Source organism: Halichoeres trimaculatus, unplaced genomic scaffold (assembly GCF_033239565.1).
Source record: "Halichoeres trimaculatus isolate MK-OKI-2021-1 unplaced genomic scaffold, fHalTri1.1 fHalTri1_scaffold_15, whole genome shotgun sequence".
Taxonomy (NCBI): Eukaryota; Metazoa; Chordata; class Actinopteri; order Labriformes; family Labridae; genus Halichoeres; species Halichoeres trimaculatus.
In genome coordinates, this window is record NW_027437193.1 from 7,052,574 (window position 1) to 7,066,905 (window position 14,332).

The 14,332-nt window shown below is 43.3% G+C and overlaps 1 protein-coding gene across 20 annotated transcripts in view; it reads right to left on the reverse strand.

Annotated features, from left to right (window-relative positions):
- Nucleotides 1-14,332, reverse strand: part of ptprfb (protein tyrosine phosphatase receptor type Fb) — a 228,741-nt gene that overhangs the window by 16,736 nt on the left and 197,673 nt on the right. For 13 of the 20 annotated variants that reach the window (XM_074689216.1, XM_074689219.1, XM_074689217.1 and 10 more), the window contains 4 exons: nt 11,672-11,704; nt 10,231-10,328; nt 4,366-4,489; nt 3,905-4,080 (listed from right to left, as the gene is read on the reverse strand). In XM_074689216.1, coding sequence (XP_074545317.1) covers nt 3,905-4,080; nt 4,366-4,489; nt 10,231-10,328; nt 11,672-11,704 — 431 coding nt within the window. The remainder of the gene's footprint in view (nt 1-3,904; nt 4,081-4,365; nt 4,490-10,230; nt 10,329-11,671; nt 11,705-14,332) is intronic. The other 7 variants (XM_074689230.1, XM_074689234.1, XM_074689223.1 and 4 more) reach the window with 1 other exon arrangement.

Below are 14,332 nucleotides of genomic sequence, written 5' to 3' on the forward strand. Positions count from 1 at the left end.
GGTGGGAGGTTGACTCACTCGCCATATGTGTATGTCTGAGTGCTTATGCGAGAGAGGAACAGACCAACGGAGGACGTGTTTATGTTAGAAGAGAGAAAGGGGAATAAAATCCTGAAAACTGTATCAAAACGATGTCTCATCAGGAGCACAGACAGTTTTTCAGATGAATTGTCTTATTAAACACCCATCCTCTGTTTAGTTGCTAACATAGTTTGTCTGATTTGCAGCGTGAGAGTCTTCTATATTAAATAACGCTTTTTTCAGAGGGAGTTTAATCAATTCCAGTCACTGTTAGCTGACTCATTGCACTGGAAAAAATCACTTAGAGATTGCAACAGACATTTATATCATATAAATAGTGCTAATTGTAATTTAACACAGCATTTTCTGTTCATTATAGTCCAGGATGTAGCTGTGATTTCTACACACGCTTACAAAAACACACAGATAAAACCTCTCTCTCGGAATATAAATGTCAGAAATCTCTGCTCTGTTTATCTTTGGTGTTAAGGAGTGAGGTAAAACATCCTCCGCTCGCACAAAGACGACTCCACCCCCTTTGATGTTATCCTGAAGATTTCACAGTTAGCACGCCAAAAAAAAAAAAAAAAGTGTTTCCAGCCTCACTGGTGGAAGGCGGGCTCGCTTCTCTACATCTTTCTCCACAGTTATGGCGAGCCAATTGATTCTCAAATGTGTGTAGGAGGTGGGGACGTGCTGAGAGCTGTTTCATTTCTCTTTAGGTTTGCTGTTTCACTTATTTCGTCCCTGCTTCTGAACGCTGTGTGTGTGTTTGAATGTGTGTGTGAGTGTGTGTGGCTGTGAGCCGGAGATCAAAGCAGGAGAGAGCGGTCATCAGTCACAGAGCTCTGAAATAGCCACTCAGACACACTAACTATATGGAGAGGGATTTGGGCGGATGTGTATCTTCGCGGGGATCGACTGAGTGGTAAAAATGATCTTGTAAAACATTTCTGTGCAGGAGAAATTCTCCAAGGTACAAACAAATGAGCTCTGCTCCAAAACGACAAAGTCAACCACAATTTGCTGCGATGACTGATTGCATCTATAACTTAAATTAAAAGCAAAGCTGTTTCGCTCATAAGAGGGGGATAAATTACATTTTAAGTTGGAAAATGTTTATTTATAGACTCTCTTTAGATACTGACTGATGAACTGAGCTCAGGTAATGATCCACCTCCCCACCCGGGCAAAAAAAAAAAAAAAATCAATGTTCAGGATTTTGGAAATGAACTCTTTCATTTACGACCTCTTCCGCTTTCACTTCTTCTATCGAGGGACTCTCTTTCATTAGGCACCGTATTGCACGCGCTAATAAAGCAGCACATACAGGCAGGGCTCATGCTGATTTATTTCCTCCCAGGAATTCATGAGTATGATTTTGTGATGGTAATTAAAAAAAAACTATCCCAATTTTGAATCTCAAGTTGCCCATGTGCTCCTTTCTCGCTTTTATTAGCTTGGATGTATTTATAGGAGCACACGGGTGACAATCCTCTTAACTCTAACTACAGAGTTTCATTATGGCGCCGTGGCTTCCAGAGCCAAATTCAGAAAAGAGCAAACACAAATGAGACACTCTGTGTGTATGAAAACCTTGGCACGGTGTTGCAAAAATAAATATGTAGCAATCAGAAATGAGCTCTCTGAGCAGTGTCGACATAATGAACGGCACTGAATTTGCATCATTATGAAAATATATGTGTGACTGCTCTGCACATGCACATAAAACAACAGAACATTGGTCCTGTTTTCACATGAGGGTTTTCACGTTTCTCCATCATGTGCAAAGTGTCCAGAGTTACTCCATCACGAGTGGGAACAAACAAACAACAGGAGGGAGAATGGAAAGTGTAAAAAAAAGCTGTTTAGCAGTTTAACCGCACCAACTCTGTGAGGAGGAATTCATGTAGAAGTTTTCAAAGATTGCTGAAGACTCGGGGAAAAGAGAAGCAACATGAAGCGATACTGTCCACAGACAACCCAAATATCCTTTGAAGTCCTTGTGACTTTGATCAGGCTGACAAATCCTGCTTTAAAGTAGGACCAGCTTCCATATGCCTCCAGGCTTCGTTTGGTTTAATGTTACTTCTCTGGTTTGAGCCACATAAATATATACACACTCTATAAGTCAGAAACTCTATTTTGAGCAACATCTCAGCTCGAAAAAACTGACTGTGAGGTAGAACAGAGCGCTTTCAGCTTCAATCGCTCTGAGTTTTAGAGGACACACTTTTTCTTTCTTTTTACTGAGGCAGCACTTTCCATGATGGCAGCCACCTACTGGCTGCTTTGGTGAACTGGTTAAAGAAGCTGAATCACATTTAATACATGTTGATTCATTCCTGCTTTAGTGCTAAAATTCTATTTATAATCAGTGGTGTGCACAAAGGGGGGCAGGGGTGACCCTTGGGCGCCCTCATGGCCAAATTGTTGAAAAATGTGTGCTATAGTGCCCTCTTTGAAGCAAAAACACAACAGAAAGTGTCCTAAGGGAGCCAACACACAGATAAAGTGCTCTCTTGGAAGCCAAAAAGTGCACAAAAGTGCCTGCTTGGGGCCAAAATGCTCATCATAGTGCCTATTTGGGATCAGATATGCGTGCTAATGTGCTCTCTTGGCTAGCTAAAACATAATAAACATGTTTGAAGTGGAACTTAACGTCCTCCTCCTTTTTCTTTCACCCCTGCCTTTCAAAAGTCTGCACACACCACTGCTTATTGACCCATTTATTAACTGTTTCTTTTAGGGATTTCTGTAAAAAAAAAAAAATCAGTCACTAAGTGTGATCAAATATCCTTCTTCCATCATCACACACTTACTAAATCAAAGCTCACCTGTCCCTCAGGTGTCTCTTGTTACCAGATGATGCGTTAAGTTTTCTGCAGTGTTTCGTGCTACGTAAACATCTGCAAACTCTTCAAAAGCTTCTGACCAAGGAAAATGTTCTCCATTAGGGGGCGATATAGGGAAACTATGTCAGGATGTTTTCATTTGGAAGTGTTTTTCATATTCAGACTATTCCGACCTGGAAACAGTTTTTATAGACCTGAAATTTTCTGATCCTGCACCCTGACCAAATTTATGCTTTATTTCATAACTTTTATCTCGTCTTGTGTCCTCTCGTGTTTTTTTGAACTCTCGCACCTTCACATCTTGATAAATCCATTCATTTAAAGACGCCAGCTTTAAGAGTCATTTAGTCAGCATATGACCCCTACAAATGTCGTTTAGTTACTAGTTATACTTTGGTTTTGTTTGTGACCTCGACCAAAAATGTAAATGTGAACATAATTTAGAACACGGGCCACCAGCGCAGTGCCTATGGGCACCTGCTGGGCGCCTGTGTGAACCACTTAAGGTGCTCGCGAGGCATGTTCCAAAAAACAGCGCTGGTCACAATAGAGCAACGTCATACCATTATTGTTCTGTAAATCATTAATAATAATTGTGAAATAATTAACATTGATTAGTCTCTTCGTATAGTATTACCACTTCTTCCATGAATAATGTTATTGAAAAGTGATCTGTGCATTTTTGTTCAGAAAGTTTTTGTTGGACAAGTAGCCCTTCATGCCACTCATTTCCCATGAGGTAGCCCTCGGTCTCAAAAAGGTTGGTGACCCCTGATTTGGAACATGATTCATGTCAGTGACAGAATTAACACACAGTAAGACTTTGGATCTACCTGATATAGAACCTGTTGCATCATGAAATGTATTTCTGGAATCAGTATTTACATATCTATCACTGATTCATCATGACTCACTGTGTCCCTTATATAAATACCACAATATCAAAACTAAAGGAAACATTGAGGGACAGTCGGTGACCGTTGGTCTTGTTTGTCAGTTCCTGTAATAAATCACTTTTCCTTCCTTACCCGTGACTTCTCCTCCAGTCTGGTCATCATGACGATAGTGTTTGATCTTTGTTCCCACACCATCCTCCAGAAGTCGCTCAGAGTCTCAGGCAGTGGCCCCTGTGTGGCGATGTAGGCATTCTGCTTCCTGTAGCCGTCAATGTAGTTAGCATTGATGTAGTCACTTCCTGGAACGGCTGTAACAAAGAAAAAAACAGTGAGGAATGTTACTCACACACAGTGAGTAGATTTTCTTGCCATTATAAAAGAAAAAACAGAGAAATAGGTTGCGCGCCTGTTGATAAACACTCCATATGGATGGAAAACTTGTAAACGTGCTTTGTGGTCAGAACTGGAGATTTCTAAAGCTGCAGCAGAAGCAGGTTTACAAAATATCCTGGGTTTTTGTGAAGGAGGTCTCAATCGATGGGCGCCTCAGTCAACAGCTAAATAAGAGGTTAAGTGGCCCCATAAGCTCTTACCGTCCACTGAGGTGAGCACCACTCTGGAGTGATCATAGGCAATGACGTTTGCATAGCGATTCTTTGGCTTGTTGACCTCCATGTTGGAATTCTCCCAGGTAAACTGCTGGCCGGGATCAATGGACTGCGGGAGAGACGAGAAACAGAAAGAGGGAGAGGGTGATTATCAGACACAGACAGGAAAATAAAACAGAAGCACAAAAGGAGGCTCTGGAGTGTTTTGTGGATAAAACTGGACAATACACGAAAGCTTCTCGGGCGTAATAACCACACCGTCAGCTGTCACCCGTTCAACTGTGGAGAACAAACTTGTGTCTGGGGAGTGGAAGGTAAGTTTTTTGCAGATTGTGCAGAACAAACAGAACACAGAGTGACACACTGCTGGTTAAAATGCAGCCACTGCTGCTGCATTAGCATAATTTGCATGTCATTAGATGCCTTGAATGCCAATGAGGTAGACATGTAGAGGCATATGTTTTTGTGATCTCAGTAAGCTTAAAGAGGGGAAACCAACTTATGGATTACTTTAATTTCCGACCCCAGCAGGAAATGAGAAAAGGTTTAGCTACAAACCCTCTTGTCCTCTTGAATTACCCTTTTCTGAGAAGTCCCATGCATGACGTCTCGCAATATCTATGATTCCTCCAGCCCCCCGTCTGCACTCCTTCCCTCATCTTCAGTTTCTTTTGTCTCTTCCTACCCTGCACTTTTGTTTCGAGCCCTTCCTTTCAGCCTCTCTGTTTCTAACCCTTCCCTTCTTGTGCCATTTGCTCCTCGGCTAAGACGACAGTAGACTGCATACATATTGATCCGGGGAGATATGTGACGGCCTCCCATCCCTCGGCTCGATAATGTCACAGAGTCTCTTGTTATTCCGTATCGATCCCCCCTCAGCTCACACCGGAACCATGTCCACTAATTCCCCAGACCTTTCCCCCCACAAATCCAGCAGGAGTCAGAATGACACCTCCCAAACTCCTTCACCTACTTAACATGGCTTTAGCCAAAGTCTAATTATTGGAGGCTACATTTTTGCCTCAAAACTGACAGCGACAGCATGATATAATGGTTATTGAACAACTTAAAGAAGAGGTTACTCAAGGTGAGGCCTGAAAGGGAAGAAAATAGCTCTTTTCACAAGTATTTTTGCTGATCTAATGAGGGAGCTGTTGTTGGCATTGTTCATTTTCACACAAAACAAACTGACCAAAGAGACAGAAAGTTCAAAAAGCTTGCTACGGCCACTTTCAGGCTCTCACAATAACAAGTTGTCATACAGATCTTCAGATTTAAGGCAAATTTTATTAAAATTCTAACACTCTCATGCAAATAAATGCAAATAAACCCAACTTCGAGTACTGTTGAGTGAATATTAGGAACTGGTTTTCGAGATATGGAGCTTGTTAACAAAGCAAGGGTAAGAAATGCCTCCATGTTTTTCTTATTTTAATCCTAAAAAGGTGAATTCCCCAACAGTTCCAGCTCCCTGTCTCAGCTTCTGTTGACATTTAAGTCACATCATGCATTCTTTTATTTGTCTCAGAAAAAGAAAAAAGATGTTGTGTTCCTGTCTTGTATTAATTAAATGAGAGAAGTCCATGTTTATATATGATTTTGGACTGGAAATGTAAAAATATGAAGTGCTCGTCTGCATTAAATCTTCCACTTCAGCTCCTTCAGCGGTGGTAAATGTAAGTATAGGTCCACTGCTGCTGATGAGCTCAGCACTGCCAATTTCCCAGGCCGTGACGGCCAGCAGGAAGAGAAAGATTTCATTTGCAGTCAAAACATGTCACATCTATTTGAGAGCTCAGCGAACACAGAGAGACCACTAGACTGATGACAACTAGCAAACATGTTCGCTGAAAATGGCAAAAAAAAGGTGAGAAGCAAACGCCGAAGTTATTCCTGCTGACACACTGAAAAGGCTCTCAAATGAACATAATGATGCTGCTGTATGATGACTGCAGCGTGGTAATGCTTCCTGCAATAAAAAGACTGTCAGGGGGAGCTGCAGCATGCCTGATTGACAAATTCTGCTCATTACCCAGTGTGCACATTGCTCAGTGTGATGCGGACAGGCGTTGGTGGTTGAGAAAGTGTCAGGCTGCCTGAAACATCAGCAAGAAGAGGCGGTGAAGCCTCGACAAATTCCGTTTCCTTCAGGGAAGGCGCAACGGGAGCAGCCGGGGAACGTGACTGTGACAAAGCACCATGAGCTCTGCCACTGCGCCTTGGCTGGCGCAGAGAGGGGCGGCCATCTGCCGAGCCACAGAGGGGGTCTTCCCTGGCTTGGATGGGTATAAGGAGGGAATGCAGCCGGGCCCGGTGCCCGTCGTCATACAAGCCACTTCTCCGGCTTGATTAGTTCATACTAACTCAACGGTCTGGGATGTTCTGGAGGAGCACAAAAAAAGCTCCTAATTGAGCAGATTTTAGCCGAGGTCTAATTATGTCTCAATCTTTACACTGAACCCAGAAAGGAATATTAAACCTCTACTGTGTTATAAAATGTGTAGATTTGCATCCAAACATGTTATTAACTCTTGATTCAAGCTTTAATTGGTGGCACAGCACACACACAAACATCTACATTACATTTCTCCTTTCACTTCAGTTAATGTTTCCAAAAGAGGGGTAACTGTCAAACCTGGCAACACCGACAGCACGCTAACAGCATTGTTTACAACACTGACTCACTCGACTGCAGCGCACGCTTGCAGGTCATGAATGCTCAGCTAGCCAGCGTGGCATGCATAGGGCACAGAATGGATCGATTTCCAATAAAAACGAACAAAAACCAGACGGACAGACACACAGCGCTGTAAAGAATACTGAAGTTTGAGGAATCAACAAGTGAAAACTAACATGGAGACAGCAGAGAGGGGACGGCAAACGGCAGTAAAGCAAGTTTCAGGAGAAATAGACTTATTCATCATCATGGTACAAACTCAATGTGCTTAATATGCAAACAAACCCAGGCTTGTTTCAAATTAAGCAACTCGTAGTGCCATTTCAAAAAGACGCTTCTGAAAATCTTATCCACAGGACGACCTTTACTGCAGATTTTAGGTTACTATGGATTTAGGCGAGGGTAAAATAGTAACTTTCTCAAAAATCAGCAAACATGTTGTTTATAGACTTATTCAGGATGGGATTTTCAATCAAAATAAGGATAACAGTTATCTGATTTAACGTTAACAAGGTGGATGGAAAACATCAGAAAGGACATACGAGACCAGTTGTTGGTTGATCTGTACACAGCGACGTAGCCCAGCTGTGTGTTTGGGAGATTCCCAATGGAAAATTCATTTCGAGAGGAAGTGTTGTCCTTACAAGGGATGGGCAATGATATTTGAATATTCAAAATAGTCATTAACATAATGAAATGGAATAGTTCATGTGACGGTGGCTGTTACGTGTCCATTTCACAAAGAAACGGGTCAAGTGGGAAACAAAAGCCGTGTTTGGTACAGTTAAGCCTGATCCCGTTTGCGTTTCCACAGCAAACTGTGCCCTCTCATGGTAGGCTGCCTGTGAGCCAGATGCTGAAAGCCAGAGCTGTTAAACAATAGCGTGACACTGTAGCAGCGCAACACAGTTTACCCCGCTAATAAATCCAACGAAGAAGAAAAACGACACAGAAAACAAAGAGCATAGATGGAAGACATGCAACTTTTCGTCCTCTCTGTGATTGTCATGTAGCTCTTTGATACAAAGTGCAATCAAGCTTTGTTTCAGAGAAGTCTGTGTGCCGCCAGGAGAAGTGCAGCCGCTGTCGGGGTAGGTGACGATTCTTTTGACCAATTAACGGTCTGCAGTGTGTTGCTCCACCTTCTGAGATCAGATCGGTTCAGTCTGGCACCCATACGAAAGGGTCCCAAAAAATGGGACGGCTCGTCTCAGTTATTTGGGGATCTGTTCCGGGATAAGTCAGTGGAAACGCCACAAAATACGCGCAGAACCAAGATGAATTGAACTGGTCTGCTTGGTGAAAACGCGGCTAAAGTTGTGCAAAGAAACCATCTAAAATGCCCAATGACTTTCAAAATATAACAAACTGTGTCCAAACCAGATCGTATTTAACTTGACTACAGCAACAAACTGACATATTGAACAGAGCCAGACCAGGAGTCAACAGACTGGAGGATTTACAGCCAAAGCAAGAATGAGGAGACGTTCAAAAATGGATTGCTAAGTCAATGGTAGGCTACGTCACCCAAGAAGTAAGTCTGACGATCAACGTGAAGAGCATAACAGCCCTCTCTATATTTGTCAAAGTGTAAGGTTGGCAGGTACGTGTATGTGGGTGGGCGGTGGCGCCATTTTTGGGGGCAATCCTCAAATAATTTTCAAATAGTAACGAGTGAATATCAATTTGCTCTTTTGCTTGAATTGCCCATCCCTAGTCCTTACTACCACTCCATGGAAGATTATTCTCAATGCGCTATTTTGAGGAGGAACACCTCAGCTGGTCCAAACCTGCATGTGTGTGTGCTGATGGTATTGGCTGTGCTGTTTCTCCTCCTGTAGGATGACCAGTTTTTTTGTGTGGGTGACTTGCTATATTATTGTAAATGTCTCTCTCCTTGACTTAAAAATGTGGATCCCAGTCATAAAGGATCTCTCCTACAGATTTGATACAAACCCATGTTTCTGTGAATGTTTAGCCCACAGCAGATAATCAGAGAGACCTCTCTGAATAACAACAATTTAGCAGCACCACAGACTGCATCCTCCAAAATGTTTAATCAACACCACCCACAGTTTATACAAAATCTCTACACTATAACCTCATGGAGGCTGTTGTGTTAGCGTGCCTTAATTTCAGCTGGGACTGCTACAATGAAGATAAAAAAGATTAAATGAACCAAACCATTCTCACATTAGCCAAAATTCACAAACACTGTATGTTTTCGTTTTGTATATGCTTCTAAATAATTTCTTCTATGCAGGCAGCACCACTGGGCAGATGATTCACTGGTTACATAAAGCTATCAAATAGATGTTATTTTCACAGTAAACACTGGACAGGGCAGCAGAACAGAAACGTAACGCCGGCTAAAGTTTGAGCTCGTGGTGTTGCTCAGGGTAAGGTTGTGAGGTCACCACAACAATTTTGTTGTTTTTCTCAGGAGTGTGAAATTGCACAGCAGATTTCATGCTGCAGCAACATATGCTGGTCACAAAGAAACAGACGGAGGCAATCACATAGCCTTTCAGGCTCAGTTTGAAAAAAAAAAAAAAAAAGGAATCCTTGGGATCTACAATCGTTCCTATCATTCCCACAGCCTCGTCGTATCCATCAGTGTGAAGAATAGCTCTGATTAGACAAAACAGATCGAACAATCAGGACAACTAAATAAAAGACAGCTCTTGTTTTTCAGTATTCAAGGATGCCTCTCTTCCTCATCTGGCCTTGCTTTGTCCCCGAGCTGACTATGTGGCACTTTAAATGCAAATTCGCAAACTCTTTTTTTCTTTTTTTCTTTTTTTTTGGTGGGAGAACACTGACAAGAGATAATCCCTCACTGAGTTGCATCGGAGAGACCGCCTGCAAAATAACATTCTTAGGGGAAACATCAAGCCGCACACAGATTGCTTAAGCAACTCGCCACCTGCTAGTTTTGAGAAAAAGCATCTCGCAGCATTTAATGTAAGTGTTGGTGTCCTGGTGGGAATGGTAATAGAGTTGTAAAAATGACTGAAGAATGTCTGTGAAAGAAGTCTTCTATAATCCATTAGAATACATGCATATTGGATCAAAGAGGCATAAACAGAAATCTTCCTCGCAGACGAGATAAAGAACTCATTTACACGCCTGAAACGGAGAACACTGGTTCTGCATTAGCGTGCAGCTCTTACCTCGTACTCCTGGGAGAAGCGGAGGCCATCGTTGGCCTTCAGTCGCTCGATGTGGTCAGCCAGGTCAACGACGGGGATGGGAGGGTGCTCCCTCATTCCTGGGAGAAACGGAGGGAGAGGAAATAAAGAATGAGATCCGGCTGCAGCTACGGTTGACATGCACAAAAACACTGTTTGGACCACAGGGTGAGTGAAGCTGCCAGTGGGACCATGAGGTGGCAGTGTAACGGTGAGGAGAGTGCACTTTGCTCAACAATGCATGAAGAGAGAAAGAGAGGGAAGGAGAGGAAGGAGAGGAGGGGGTAGAAAGAGAGAGCAGATCTGAAACAGGCTGGTGACATTTGGTGACATTTGGTGATATCGTCATGCTAAGTGAGGAGGACAGAGGTGGGGCTGGCACGGCAATGCTCATGAGTGACTGGGTGAGCATGCTCCTGGAAGGAAGCGGGGAGGCAGACATCTCTCTGACTCCACAGCGCTCAATCGGTGGCAGAGGTGGGATCAGAGAAGGAACCCACAAGTCTCTCCAAATCAGTCACACTGTCACTCCTCAGAGAGGAGGAAAAAAAACTGACTGGTCACCAGCCAAAACTCATTTCTTTGAAAATCTCTTCCCCAACAATGGACTATCTTTCGGCACAGCCTGGAGCGCTTGGGCTGGGATTAATTTCAAACAACCCCCCTGCCGCTCTGTAGATTTCTCATCGCCGGGTTATTGTATGATTTATTGCTAATCTACCGACACAAATTCCCCCTGTGCCTCTGAACTTGGCAAGGCTCTGCACTTAAACGGATTGTTGGGAACTCGCCTCGTGTGTTCAAAGTTAACCGTATGCGACGCATGAAGACGCTCTGAAGTTAGACGTCATTAACCTAACATGTGGCCTGGAAGTCACACAGAGATCAGAGAGACACTTTTGAAAGGTATAAATATTAACATTAGAGCCTTTGGCAGAGCGCATCCATAGGGTCATGGGTCACGCTTTCAGATGAGATACAGCAGCAAGCTCATTATTACTGTAATGCTAGCGGCTAATGGCTGATAACTATGACCACCGCAAGATGAGACCTGACCAATTACACTAATTTAATACTATCAAAAAGAGGGACGTTGTGTGTTTCTACGTGCCAGGTCTTTCACGGCCATGCTGTTGGCTAAATGGAGAGTGAAGATAAGAGTGATGTACAGTCAGAGTCGCCGTCTGCACTGCTCAGCTATCCATGAAACCATCCAGTCCTCTGCTTCCAAAAGTGGGAATTTACAGCTAAAAGAGGACACTGCTGCATCCATGGAGCGCCAGAGGCTACAAGCTTGTGGGGCTTGTGATGTCTGTCAGGAATCACAACGAGGGGGGATGTGATCGGGGGGGTGAGAGGCGGGAGAGGGGGGGACGAGACTGCATGTGTGGGAAATACACAGTAGGTGAGAGAGCAGACTAACTTGGAGTGTTGGGGCAGCGATGAGAGCTGGGACCTGCAGAGAGAAGGAGAGTGAAGGAGGGAGGAAGAAGAACACTCAATCAATGGAGGTGGCTCAGGGTCAGACCGGGTCAGAAAGTATCTGCAAATAACCTTTAAGTGCACAGCAGGGGGTGTATGCACTCTCAGGACAATTCAAGAAGGGTGGTTTAGGTTGTTAAACAGAAGTGCATACAAAGCTTGACTTTAAAACGCTCCCCCGAGACTCCTCGGTGTAAAGAGCACTCCTGCAGAAAGGGCACTACATATGTTTTCTGGAGTGTTAAAGGAGAAGCTCCTTTTGTTGCAACTTTAGTCTCAGAATCTCTGAGTTAGAGATCAGTTTGATTTCACTTTGGACGAAATTACAGTCCACAAAGTCCCTCCTATGATTTGAAGACATTAAACGTGTTAGTAATGGTATGGGATGGAACGGTTCGATGTATAGTGTGTACCAACATCTACTATTAACAGATTATTTTCAGTCATGTATAGTCATGAAAAACCTGAAAGAATTCGGCTGTTTCCCATTTTAAACATCATTAAGCTGAGTAAAAGATTGCTAGTTTCACATGCCAACTTCTCCGTAAGGAAAGTCACTATTGTCTGTCCCAGAAGTCACTAAATAACGCTGCTGTCTAATTTGCATAAAAATCCATTTGCATGTAATTGTCATGGACTCTGCAGGAGAGAGAAATAACGTGGGAGAGAGAGAAAGCAGGAAAAACACAACATCATAAATATGTTTACAACTACAAATTAACTTTCTTCTGTCCATTTTTGTTTTTAATTAATATTTAAATATCAACCCTCCTCCTTTATCTGGGCTGGTGACCGACAGAAGTGACCATAATGAGACACAGACTTGCGTGATTTCATCTGGGATAGGAGAGGAACTCACACACACTGACCATTGAGATCAAAACACGCTTTAACCTCAGATTCTTCAAACTTCAAAAAAAGTTGCAACTGGGGGTTCATCGATCACAATTTTCTGGCCGATCACTGATCATCGATCTTGAAAAAGCCTGACCTGCGGATACCGATTCTTATTTTTTGCAACTGGCAGCATATACCTTCAATGTTCCAATCTTATTTCATTGAAAGTCATTAAACAATACCTGTGAAACAATAAAATCTTTATGTTTTAACTTAAACAACCAATAGAGTGTCCTGAGTTTTAGGTCTCAGAGCAAAAAGCAACAATGGCTGGCTGTTAGGCTTTCCTGTTTCATATGTAAGGATGGGCCAATCACCAATCACCCAAAGTTAAGGAAATCAGCACAGATTGATTGGTGCATGTCTAGTTGCAAGAATTTTTGTCTTTAAAAAACTCGTCCTAGGGGTCTGAAAAGTTCTTAAATGTAGCAACAAAGTCTCTAAGTTGGCAACACTGACTCGTGGTTTTATCCTCCACTTACATACCGCCGTCATCAGCGCTCACACTGAATCTAAAGAGCTCCCAGACAGCAGAACGACACAATGTCACATGCGTATGATTGGAGCTACATACTCGGTGAAACACGAACCACATGGGCCCCAAATTTTTTTTCATAAACCGTTCCATCCCTAATTAAGATATGAGTTTTACGAGATGCTAATTTTTCTCTCATTTTGCTCTTCTTTGTCTGTTTCTTTATTAATTTGTTTGTTTCATTGCCGATCCCAGAAATGACATTTTGGAGTAAAACGCCTTTATTGACAGAAAATGCACCCCTTTCTTATTTACCTTCCAAAGAGTCAAACTCGTGTGAACTCAGTTAGCTGCAAATACTATCCGAACCAGGTCTGCCAAGAATAAACCAGGTCATTTACTCATAGAACCACACGCCTGCTGCTGGAGAGCCATAAGGACGATACAGACGGGGTCTGTTTAACAAACCAATGTGCTGGAGACATGAGCTGCAATCGGCTGGACCACTTAACAACAATCAGAATCAGAGCAGGAATGTTCACCTGCTGTGGGCGAATCAAAGAGAGAGAAAGCAAGAGGACAGAGAAATAGACTGTTCAATATTCACTTAGCTCAGCCCGGGAACCTCACATGTTTTCAGAAGCGAGACGCAGCCATGGTGATTTTTGATAATCACCACTCTTGGAGCAAAACAGTGAGGAGCGAAGGCAGAAAGAAAGAAGGAGATAAATGTTGACGTACAGAGGGGAAGAAAGGGGAAAAGAAAAAGGGAGAGATTACCCTACAGGGAGAAATGAAAGACAAAAGAGGAAAGAGGTGGAGTGGGAGGATGGAAGAACAGGGCTCTTTTAGAGCGGCAGCGCTGCTTAATTCCTCTGCAGGGGTTCAAAGGGGCTGTGTGTGAGTGCGAGTGTGTGTGTGTGTGAGTGTGGAGGGGAACAGGATCTTTAATAACCCGTGAGAAGGGATACACACACTCACACACGCAGAAAACACACAGAAAGACGCACGGCCGCGCGTGCACAGAGGTTGACATTTTCTCTCAGCTCCATTGTTCCCTCCGCCTGGCTCACCTTGACATCAGAGGCAGCAGGACTCATTACCAGCTAGAGGGAATGAAAGGAGCTCATGGAGGGAGGAGGAGCACGGACCGCGAGAGGAGGGAGGAGATCAGGAGGAAAAAAAGGAAGAAGGCTGATGCTGAGGCGGGTACCCTGACACAACCTCCCT